Below are 12,418 nucleotides of genomic sequence, written 5' to 3'. Positions count from 1 at the left end.
AATTTGGACCACTATCTCACACCATATACAAAAATTACGTCAAAATAGAGTAGAAACTTAAATGTAAGAGCTAAAATAATAAACTCTTAGAAGAAAACACAGGAGTAAAACTTCATGGCAATGGCTTCTTAGATATGACCCCAAACCAAAAAGGTTGGGAAAAAAATAGAGAAACAGATTTCATCAAAATTTAACACTCTGTGCTACAAATGTTATTATCAAGAAAGTCAGGGCCGGGCACAGTGGCTCATGCCTATACAAATCCCAGCAATCTGGGAGGCCGAGGTGGGCAGATCACCTGAGGTCAAGAGTTTGAGACCAGCTTGGCCAACATGGTAAAACCCCATATCTACTAAAAATAACAAAAATTAGCTGGGCACGGTGGCACACACACCTGTAGTCCCAGCTACTTGGGAGGCTGGGGTAGGAGAATCACTTGAACCTGGGAGGCAGAGGTAGCAGTGAACTGAGATCATGCCACTGCACTCCAGCCTGGGTGACAGAGTGAGACTCCATCTTAAAAAAAAAAAAAAAAAGAGAGAGAGAGAAAGTTAAGACGACAATCTACATAATGGGAAAAAATATTTTTAAATAGTGTATCTATTAATATTAAGGTAGTTGTATTCAGATTATATAGAGAACTCTTACAACTCAGTAATAAAGAGATAACCAAATAAAAAATGGGCAAAATACTTTTAATATTTCTTCAAAGAAGATATATAAATCGCTAATAAGCACATCAAGAGATGTTCAACATCAATAGTCATTAGTGCAATGTAAGTCAAAATCATAATGAGCTGCCACTTCACACCCACTTGGATGGCTATAATCAAAGAGACAAACAATAGTGTTAGGGTCTGGAGAAATGGGAACACTTACACATTGCTGGTGGGAATGTAAAATGGCACAGCCACTCTAGAAAACAATTTAGTAGTGCCTGAAAATGTTAAACACAGTTAGCATATGACCCAACAATTCCACGCCTAGGTTTAGACCCAAGATAGGTGAACCTATATATCCACTCAAAAACTTATATATGAATGTTCATGGCAGCATTATTCACAATAGCCCCAAAGTGGAAACAATCTAAATGTCCATCAGCTGATGAAGATATAAACAAAATGTGGCATATTCATACAATGGAATGAAGTACTGATATAGGCTACAACACAGATGAACCCTGAAATCATGTTAAGTGAAAGAAGCAAATCACAAAAAGACCACACGCTGTACTGTATGATTCCACTGGTATAAAATGTCCATAAGAGACAAATCCACAGAGACAAAATAGATTAGTGGTCATCTAAGCCAGGCAGGAGGATGGGGAATGAATAATAATCATTACAGAGTTTCTTTCTGGGTAAAAATGTTCTAAACGTGATTGCGCTGATAGGTGCACACTCTGTTAATATACTAAAACCTCTGAATTGTACACTTTAAATGTCTGAATTTTATATGAATATATCTCAACATGACAGTCTTTTTAAGTTTTAAAAAGTATGAAAAAAGTGGCAAGAAAAGCAACAAAAACTCTCCCACTAGCATTTGACAGAATTAATAGGCTGATATGGCCTTTGAGTTACACAAGTCTTAACGTTTCCTTCTTTTCTTCTAACCACATCCTATAGTCTAGAACTCCTGGGTTTCAAGCTTTCAATAATTCTATGCCACAGAAACCCTTTTTTGGTGAGGATTCTAGGAAATGCAATAAACCTAGTCATATGCCAAGAAATATGTATTGGAACACAGAACCACAAAAAATTCTCATCCCCATATCTGGGAAAAATAAACATTCAAACTAGGCGTTTCACAGCCATCACAACAGCAAAAAGTATCATCCTTCCCCAGTTGCTTACCTACATACAGGCCTAAAAGAAAAGCACAAGCTGTTCTTTAATCTGATCTATGACCTTAAAAAAATATTCTCCTGCAGTCTATGGCCCTACATTTCCAGTCATTTATTATAAGTCTTTAAAAACCAGTTCTGGATTGGAAGTGCTCCAGAAAAGGTCTTTAGCCAATTTTAACCTATTTTCACTTGACTCTTTTCCATGAGTACTTTAACTTTCTTTTCATTTCTGACAAGATAAAAATTTAAAAGACTATCGTTAGCATTTGTTAACACAGTTGCTACATGCTATCACAGAGGAGGTATACAAAAATCTCCATCATTTCCATGTTTAAAAAATAAACACATTAATGAGCTACTTTTGCTGCTTCATCTCCTGAACTACAGTGCCCTCTGCTGCTCAGTGCTGATGATGACCATTCTCTCAGTTGAATGAAAGGGAACTCTCTTCCCTAGTAACTCTGGAGAGCTACCTTTGGGGAAAAAAGGACTCCTTCATTAAAAAATACAGAATTTAAGTTATATAAAAACTTCACCCGAATGGATTTAAGAAAATATGTACAATACATATTTCATAAAACATCTGTCCAAGAAAGAATTAAACTTTAAACACACACCTTTAAAAATGTCCTTTGCAGGATGAGCACTTGTGGAGCCACGAGTTAAAGCCCTTACTATATATCCAATGAGTGAGTGTACGCAGAAGGAGCCTAGGTGCGCAGTGAAGCAGTGGATGTCCACATCCAACCATGACACACCAGGCAGCCGGGTCCTGTGCACAAAGGCAGCCCCAGTGCCAAGCACACAGCAGCTATACTACGAGATCCCGGAACTCTTTAGTCCTTTCCTGCAGTCCTCAGAGCCCCTCACTCATTCACCTAATGCAAAGGAGAGCACCTGTCTACCATATACAGGCACTGTGGTACTGGCTAGAGGTACAAAGATGCATGTATGTCTTAGTTCCTGCCCTCAATGAACCCACTCTAAGAGGAGGAAAATTAACAAATACATACAATTAAATGGGCAATGATAAAATCTGCTTAGCGTAGCGGGGCAATGCAGAGGAAGGAGGAGTCAATTCCACCAGGAGTAGAGGAATTAAGAAAGACTTCACAGAAGAGATGCCCTTTAAACAGTCTTAAAAGACACACAGTGCTCACCAGATAAGCAATGGGAGAGGACACAGTTTGAAAAAAGATGCCAAGGAATACAATGCTGTGTTACGTGTAGTCCTGTGAGAATCAGGGCTGCCACACACGGTCGTGTAGGCTGTAAGGACGTTATCTATCTACAGTGTGGCAGACCTGCTCAAGGGTAGGGGTAAAGTCATATGTCTCTAATCTTGCTCCTCTAATGTTTCTTCTTGGTGTCCTCTTTCTCTCGGTAGGGCTCAAAGTTACTTTCTAACATCTAAACTTATGTTATCTTGTAGAAAGTCAGATACACTAAGACCAGGAATTCCCTCCACTCTGTGAAAATGCTTTGGCCTTAGCTCCTCTCAGGAGGCATGCTATACCCAGCCAAGTGTGGACTGAGTACTGACTGGGGCATCAGTGATGACATCGTGGTGATGAGCCCCCACTCCTGCCTGACCTGCCGCTCTTCCAATCAACAGCTTCACTGCAGGGAAACTGACCAAGGAGATAAGAACTGGAATCTGTCCCCTAGGCCTTATCAGCACATAAGATCTAACTGATTGAATGAAATACTTATTAGCAATAACAAAAGCTAAACTCAAACAAATAAAGTTAACATTAGGCATTATGCTAAACACTTTAATTATCCCAAACCATAGGAATACTACTGTTTCCCCTTTGAAGATATGAGAACCGAAGCCCAGACAAATAAAGAAACTGACCACATCACAGAGCTAGCTGGTAGAAAGCAAGCATGTGAGCTGAGCAGTCTCTAGGGCACTAAGCGACAATACACTGCTACCCACAGTAGCATAACCAACGCCGGAGGCAGGCGGTGAGCACCACAGCCAAATGTGAATCTAGAAACTCAGGGCAGCTGCACGCTGTGTGAGGACTAGTGGTGGCATGCTCCAGACCCAAGAGCAAGTGCCAATCTTTCCATCCCAAGGGAGAGGAATCCTGGTCAAGGGCAGGCCTCACCAAGGAGCTAGCAAGTGGTAGGCCTACTAGTAAGATGAACCAAGAAGTTCAGCCCTGATCATGTGAGAAATGTTTTGAGGTGGTTCTGCCTTTGGCCTTTCTCTCAGAATTGGATTGCTAGAGTTCTTGGAACTGGTTTCTTGCCACAGGAACCAGTCCTCTCTGCAAGGCCCAGTAAGAACACAGTGTAGTGCAAAAAGAGCCCCTTGAAGCCTAGATCTGATCTATGCTGAAGGTGTCTACATGGGGATCTGTGGCCAAAGCTCCAGCTAGTCACAGACAACATTCATTTATTTAGAGTTGGGCCTCGAACCTCATTCTCAGAGTTTGGTAGGTGTCAGAGGAAGCCACCAGTCAAAACTTCAGAGATGTGGAATCATGGCCCTATCTCTTACCCCAAAGATAAGCCCGACAGCAACCCTCTCCTTGATTTCTAGCGGCTCTCCAGTCTGATAATCCTAACTACGGAAACTGCATGGCAGCCACATGCTCACTCCCTCTCCCTAATCCTTGCCCTCTTCTCCAAAGTGCCACATGGCGGTTACTACCAAGCTGATGGTCTGAGAGAGCCTAGAGCACAAAGCCATCCAAGTAACAGCATGGAAGGGACAGACACATCCAACCTCAGTAAAATGGCCATTCTGTAACCATAAGGTCAAATATCAAAAGGAACTCAAAACCCCTGGAACCATAAATCAATGGTAAGGGTACAATCTGTTGAAAGAGGAGGGCCCAGGGGCCTGGAATGAATGCTGATGAACACCTGGGAGGGAAAGCGTCACCACTACCAGACAGTGATCCTTATCCCCCAAGTCCGACCTCCGAAGAAGTCTGACAGGCACAGACTAAAACCAGGCCTAAATTCAGTGAAATGGCCAAATCCATTAATTGGGATGTATACATGACACCAACCCCAAATCATTTCATCTTGAGAATCACAGTAGGACTCTGTTTCTAAAAATATCACTAGGGAATGAGGACATTTTCTTACCAGGTAACTGAGGTTAGCAAGTGCAATACATTTGCAGGCACACCACAGTGGCAGCACAATAACCAATGCACAGGCTTTTCCTAATCAGGAGGCTGGGTCTGAGTCTTGGCAGGATTCAGAGTTGAAAGCAGAGAAACAGTGCTGTGCACAGGATACAAACACTTCCACAGAAAGGAAATATGGAAAACCAGATCATTACAATTAAAGTTTCCACTTTTCAATATAATGACTGCTAAACCATTTCTGAAGGGTAAATATGTTGCCCAGCCCCTAAAACGGGCAAAATGCATTTAATGTGTATCATCGAACATGTGCAAAGATTGCAGCAAATTGCTTCACAAACCCAAATTATTGCAATCAGCATCTTGTTTTCTAGTTCTAAATTCAAAGGCAAACTATTAACACACAAGACTGCGAACTCTTGCTATTATCACACTTGCTATTATCACACATCCTCCTTCTAACAAAACCACATTTCCAGATGGACTGCCAAAATTAGTCAAGTGACTCCTAAGAAACACTATCAAGACTGACAGGCCAAAAATCCATTTAGAAATGAATGCTTTATTTAAATAAAGGACACACACACCCAAACACACCTTTCCTAGGGAAATTCAAGTTGCTTTCTTTACAACTGAACTTGAATTGAAGCTCAGGGAGGCCTCATTCGGAGGAAAAGGGAGACAGCTGAGCTGTTACCCAGGCAGCATGCTCATCAGTCCCGAGTCAAATGGGACAGACTTATGATTTGTGTGGGGGTTCTGGGGAGCTGGGCCTGATTGGGGAATCCGAATAACAAATTAGGCAAAGTATTTAAATTCAACCCAGATAAGATATGTATGATAGAATAATTCAGTCAAGAGGATAGTGAGTCCTGTGTTCCTCTTCTCTTCAGGATACTTTGTTTACTCTGCATTGGACACAAAGAAGACTACCTTTTAAAAACCTATGAATCTCCTGCAACATGTAACTCAAGGAGATTAGATTACTGAAGTGCAATCTGTTAGCAGCCATTCCTGAAGAGTGTTAATTATCAGAGCTGTCAGTTCCATGGGCCAGAACTAGCTTTATTTCAATGTGGAAAACTCAAGACAGCAATTTTCATATATGACTGAGGGAGCCACGGGCTCAAAACCCAAGTGGGCTCTGAGGCCAGGAAAGGAATCAGATCCTCTGTGCCACCAAAGACTCACCTTGAGGAGATATGATTTAGAACTCCTCTTCCTCAAGGGAATGGCTAGCTAAAGTCTTTTCCAGAAGAAAAAATAATCCCTTCTATCTGATGGCACCTTCTTAAACATACACACTTGGAACACAGAACACTCACTTACCACTGGCCAGCTTTAAAGGAAAAATCTTGATCAGCAACAAGCAAGCGGAGGCTCTTCACTGACGGTGACTCACTGGCAGCTCCACACACCTTAGCTGCTGACACAATCTAAAACCAAAAGATGAACTGTGGCTGAGGTTAGTGCGTACACAGCACAAGGGACAAATGGTGGCATCCTGGGAACTAAGGTTTTTGAAATCTACGAAGATGTAGTTTTTGAAAATTGCCAAACAAGGTAAAACACACTTTGCTTTAGTTCAGCCTACCACCATGTGAATACATTTTAATTAACTTCTTTTTGAGAGACTTGCTATCATACTAATTTAATTTCATCCTGCATTCAAAAATCATCTATTCAAGGGATCATTTAGCGGGCACTTATTTGATGGGTATCCACAATGTGCTGCGCACTGGGCTAGGCGCTCTGGTAAGAGCTCAGGGAATGGGAACTCTGTAAACAAGCCAGGGTCTTATCAGGGAGCTGCCATTAAATTCTCCACCAGTATTAGGCAAAGTGAGGCCCACTGTTGCTTCTGGGTGTGTAAGGAGTCCACGAAGAGCTAATTTCAGAAATCAAAAGCAGACACTTAGAAACTTTAACAATTTCACAGAACAATCTTGTGCCTGTTGAGTCTAGTAATAGAAAACAAATTGGGTTTGCACTCTTCATGTCTTTGTTTTTAATTAATTTTCCAATTCATTTTTTATCATACGATGTTTTATAAAATGAAAAGAGCTCACAACCTTAACAACAAAAAGAGCCCTTCCCTACAGATAATTTGAGAAGCACTATTTTTACATGATGTATCTGATTTCTGGAAAGCCTTGATTGAATAGGTCTGACTCGGGAGCTATGCAGGTATGTGCCATTCATGGCTCAACACCCCTCAAATTCCAAATGTCTCTATTTCCTTTATTCTTTCATCTGCTTTGTGTTTCTTTGCCCTGTAAGCCTGGGACATCTTCACAAGCAAAGAAAAAAGACAACATGACTCTTTCCTCAACCTCCTATGTCTGTTCATCTCCACTTGTGGCAGCAAATCAGCAACTAACCAAAATATAACCCTCTCCTTGGAAAGTGTGACCTTCACAGCTCCATCAAAGGGTGCTTTGGAAGTCTGTCAAGGTGAATGAATGTCCCATCCTAACGCTAGCTCATGCAGGCCCTCTACTCTAATAGGACTACTAAATCTCATCAAACTATTAGTGGAGACCATTTTCAAAAATCCTCTGGATAATTCTCATGATGGATGGTGGTCTCTCTCACCACCTCAAAGTATCTTCTAGTATTATCTACCTTTCTCTCCCTCCTGCAAAATCCCTAACCTTTCTTTCTCCATATTTTTGCCAACCCTCTCTTCCTTCTCTCCTAAAACTCAAGTGGGGTAATTTTCAATGACTGACCCTCTACCTGCACTCTTGGTCCTAGTCCTGCCTACTCTCTTGGAAACACTGCTCCATCAGCAGCCACCAGCCCTTTCCTTCATGTTCAGTTTTCCTCCCTTCAGTACATTCCTGTTTCATCAAAGATTACATCTAATGCCATTTGCAATTCAAAGAAATTCAGCAACAAAATAAAGTAAGCAGCAGAATATGGCTGTTAACAGAACGGGCTCTGCAGCTGGACTGCCTGGTATTTAGTCCTGGCTCTACTGCTTACCAGCTGTGTGACTCTGGGCAAGTTACCTAGCCCTCCTCAGCTATAAAATGAGAACAATAGCACCTATACCTCATAGGGTTGCTGGGAGGATTAAATGAGATAATACTGATGAAAGTACTTACAACGCTGCTTGCCCACAGAACTCATTAAGTGTTGGTTATAATGTACAGTCATGTGCTGGGCAACGACGTTTTGGCCAACGACAAAGCACATATACAACGGCGATCCCATAATACCAGATTTTTACTATTTTTCTATGTTTAGACACACAAATATCATGGTGTTACAAACGCCTGAAATACTCAGTACAGTAACATGCTTACAGGTTTGTCCCCTAGGAACCATAGGCTATATACCATGTAGCCTAAGTGTGTAGTAGGCTATCCCCTCTAGGTTTGTGTAAGTACACTCTATGATGTCTGCACAATGACAATCACCTAATGACACATTTATCAAAACATCCCCGTCAGTAGGCAACACATGACTGTATTTCATTGTCTTAAATTAGTATTTGTTTATATTATATATTACATTTTATTCATTTATAACTATATATGCCACCATACCAATGCTTTTGCACCAGGACCTTAAAGATTGAGCACTGAACATCTATCTCAGAGAGACTGCTCACATGGACAACAAGAAACTGCGGTGTGGTGGGCTTGTACATGTTTTTACCAGTGCAAACTCAAAAGCCATACTGTCTTGAATGTATTTTAGAAATCTTGCCTTTCATCCCTTCCTCTACTGAGACAATCAGCTCTTCTTTAGCCCACAAAATCTTCCTTTTTCCTTGATGCTCTCCTTAACCACAGGTAACCCAGCTTCTGCGCTCCTGCAACTTCTCCTTTAACAGTTGGTCAGGGTCTTTCTGAACAACCAAACTCAATGTCCAGTCTCAGTTCTCACCCTCCCTGACCTCTCTGAATTGGTATTTTCCACACTGACTCATTCTCCTTGTCTGGGACAGCTGATACTGAACTTTTCAGGTCCCCCGCTGTTATCACTGACCTGGGTCTTTCTCCTTTACCATTCCTTCTCTCACTTCTTCCATAGGAGCTTTCCCTAAACTGCCTCACTCCTACTCCCTCTGCCACTCCAGGTTGAGGCCCTCAAGGACTCACAGACTACTACTCTCCTCCCACCCTCTGCTGACAACTCGTCATTACTTTTCTGCCAATCACAAGCTGACATCAACACTCCCCATAAGTAACAACAGCCAATGCCTGAGGATCATTTATCTCACGTATATATCAGATGCTAGGTTAAATATTTTATGTGCATTCATTCACTCAGTTGATGTGAATAATCACATTATATCCCAAGAGACAGTGTTGTTATTCTATATCTTGCAGATGAGGAAACTGAAAGATTCAGTAACTTGCTCAAGATCATGTAGCTAGAAATTGCCAAGTCAGGATTCAAATCCAGGTTAGCTTGACCCTCTCTAAATCATCTGATGGTTCTGCTCCAATGGTACACTCATTTAGGCCATACAACGAACTCCACCCAAGTCATTCCTTCCATGAACCTTTATTGAGCATGGTGCCTAAAACTGGGGAACAGGGTATGCAGAGAGAGAGAGAAGGCTGCACCTGCCCTCACAGGGCCTTGCAAAATCAGCTTCTTTCCATTACCAGGTATTCAATTCTGGACGCATCTTGGACTCAACACAGTCAATTACATTTTCAGTTGACATAAACACACACAAACTTTGACTCTTTCTGGTATACTGTCCCGAACACAGCCAAATTCCATAAATTTAGCTCATGTTTTTTCTTTCCCTTGCCTACCTGCCATCACCCTAAGCTGAGAATTTCTTTCTTCTCACTTGAACTACTACCTTGGTCTCCTTCTTCTGTCTCTCAAAGCAGCCAACAAGCAAATATTCCTAATGTTCCAACCTCACTGAGTTACTCTCCAGCTTAAAAACCTTAAAGGGCTCTCTACCACTCAAGTACCAAAAAAAAAGCTAAAAGTCTTGTTTAACTCATACCAACTTGGGACTCCTCCTGGTTCACTGTGCTTCTGGTTTTTCAGCCAAACTGGACAACCTGCTGGTCCTCAAAGGTACCTAACACCTGCTCTTCCCCAAAACCCTACCTAGGTAATTCAGCATGCGCCAAGCTCTCAGTTCTGCCAACCTTCTGCTCACCCTTCTAGGTCCTGCTCAAGTAATATTCCCTTGCCTGAGGTCCTCCCTCTTCTCTTCATACTCTCAACTCTACCAATATAACGTTTTTGCCTTTCTGACCATATTCAGCACATATTAGTCAACTCCCTAGATGAAGCACAGGGCCCAACACACAGTAAGGCTCAGTAAGTATCTGCAGAATGAATAAAAACTTGAACTTAAAGTCACTTAAAATTGTTTTCCAGAACAAAGATTGGTAGGAATTCAGGAGCACTTCTTTTTTTTTTTTAAGCTGGGTGCGTAGGGGAAGAGAACACTACAGAAAATCCAAATTCATGTTTAAAAGTATGGGAGAGGTCAGGGAGAGCAGAGCTTTCTTTAGTAGAACTGGTATTTTCCTCTGTTTGCCACACATTCTTTTTTAAGTATCTTGTTACAAAGACAAGTAATGAGAATCATCAGAGGTCTCTATTACTTCATTATTCCCCTTTTCTTACATCTACAAAAGTATTTTGGGAGGCCGAGGCAGGTGGATAGCTTGAGCCCAGGAGTTTGAGACCAGCCTGGGCAACATGGCAACCTACAGCTCTACAAAAAAAAAAAAAAAAAAAAAAAAGGAATTAGCTAGGCATGATGGCACACCTGTAGTACCAGCAACTTGGAAGGCTGAGGTGGGAGGATCACTTGAGCCTGGAGGTCAAGACTGCAGTGAGCCAAGTGAAAGCCTATCTCAAAAAAACAACAAAAAAGAAAGAAAGAGAAAGAAAGAAAGAAGGAAAGAAAAGGAAAGGAAAGGAAGAAAGAAATGTTATTTTATAAACATTCATTTTTTTCTTTCGATACAATAATCTGTTAAAATACAGCCTAGAGCTAGATTATTTCATTTCTGACAGCTTAACTCGCATGTGTTAAATTCCTTAACAAAACTAGATACGAAGCAGAATTTCAGCTGAGATAGCGGAGAATGCATCACGATCAAGTGCTAGACTATGTGAAATGGAAGCATTAGTCATTTCCCAATGTCCAAATGTAAAATTCAATGAGGAAGGAAACAAAAGCTATACTTTCTGTTAAGCCATATTTTCATTTGGATGGTGTCTATGATCAATTATTGGTATCACAGGCTGAGTATCCCTTATCTGAAATGCTTGGACCAGAAGTGTTTAGGATTTCAATTTTTTTTTTCCAGTTTTGGAATATTTGCATTATACTTATAGGTTGAACATCTCTAATGTGAAAATCTGAAGTCCAAAACGCTCCAATGAGCATTTCCTTTGAGTGTCATGTCAGTGCTCAAAACGTTTTGGATTTTGGAGCATTTCAGATTTCAGATTTTTGCATTAGAGTTACTCAACCTGAAATACAAACAGTAATGTACCTACTGCTATTTATCCTAACAATCTGGACAAAATTGTTTTATCTATATCTGGAACACAAAACACCTGCACAATTCATTATATTTAAAGACATGCTTCCCTCTTACTATTTTGCTTAACACAAACGCAGTATACTATATAGATTTCTAGCAATGTGGATTAAAAACATTAACAAAGTCTTTTTGAAGACCACATATTTATTTTACTCCAAAAGCTAGTCCATATAATTAGGGACCTGTAATTGTGGCCCTTGTTATATGCTATTCTTTTATTGGATAGGCAAAACATAGTGGAGAAAATATATTTTTTATCATTTGTACTTGCTTTTATACTTAATGGATCAAAAGACTTTACAACTGAAACCTCAACTATCCACGTCCTAAGTTAAAACACATGGCAGGAAATGAAGTTTTCCATAAAACAACATTTATGCTCTTCCAGTGTTCAGTGAAATAACAACACATTTGCCAACTTTACTAGTACACATGTTTAATGCCTAGGCAGAGTCAGCATCTAAGAGGAAATTTCATCACACTTATTTAAAAAGCTGGTTCTATGTAGGATATTTTGATGTCACCGCTAGTGCAAAAGTCTTTGTACAGGAAATAGGTATTTCTTTGGAAACCTGGCTAGCTTTCCCTGTTCACTCCTGTTCATTTGTTTTCTGGCTTAAAATTTTAGGCAAAGCCATGACTAGAGATGACCTAAAACAAAAATGTAGGTATGGTTCAGAGAATTTCAGAATTGAAAGAAACTTTAGTCACTATCAAGAATCATAAGTCATTTTACACATAAAGACACCAAGACCCAGAGGCATTATTTAAATGGTAGCAGAGTATCAATCTGATGTTAGGAATCTGACTAGAAGCAGATTTTACTCAAGTGATTTACTAACAAAGGTAGACACAAAATTCTCCATCAATCACACAATTTAACTTCTTAAATGGCTTATGCTGGTTAA

The 12,418-nt window shown here is 40.5% G+C and overlaps 1 protein-coding gene across 8 annotated transcripts in view; it reads right to left on the bottom strand.

Annotated features, from left to right (window-relative positions):
* Positions 1-12,418, bottom strand: part of OXNAD1 (oxidoreductase NAD binding domain containing 1) — a 91,212-nt gene that overhangs the window by 60,696 nt on the left and 18,098 nt on the right. For all 8 annotated transcript variants that reach the window (XR_003118055.1, XR_003118056.1, XM_025375073.1 and 5 more), the window contains one exon: positions 6,289-6,395. Coding sequence is in view for 6 of the 8 variants with exons in the window: in XM_025375073.1 (XP_025230858.1) it covers positions 6,289-6,395 (107 nt within the window). In the remaining 2 variants the exon portion in view is untranslated. The remainder of the gene's footprint in view (positions 1-6,288; positions 6,396-12,418) is intronic.

The sequence above is a fragment of the Theropithecus gelada genome, chromosome 2 (assembly GCF_003255815.1).
Source record: "Theropithecus gelada isolate Dixy chromosome 2, Tgel_1.0, whole genome shotgun sequence".
NCBI lineage: Eukaryota > Metazoa > Chordata > Mammalia > Primates > Cercopithecidae > Theropithecus > Theropithecus gelada.
This window is presented reverse-complemented; position numbering and strand designations above follow the sequence as displayed.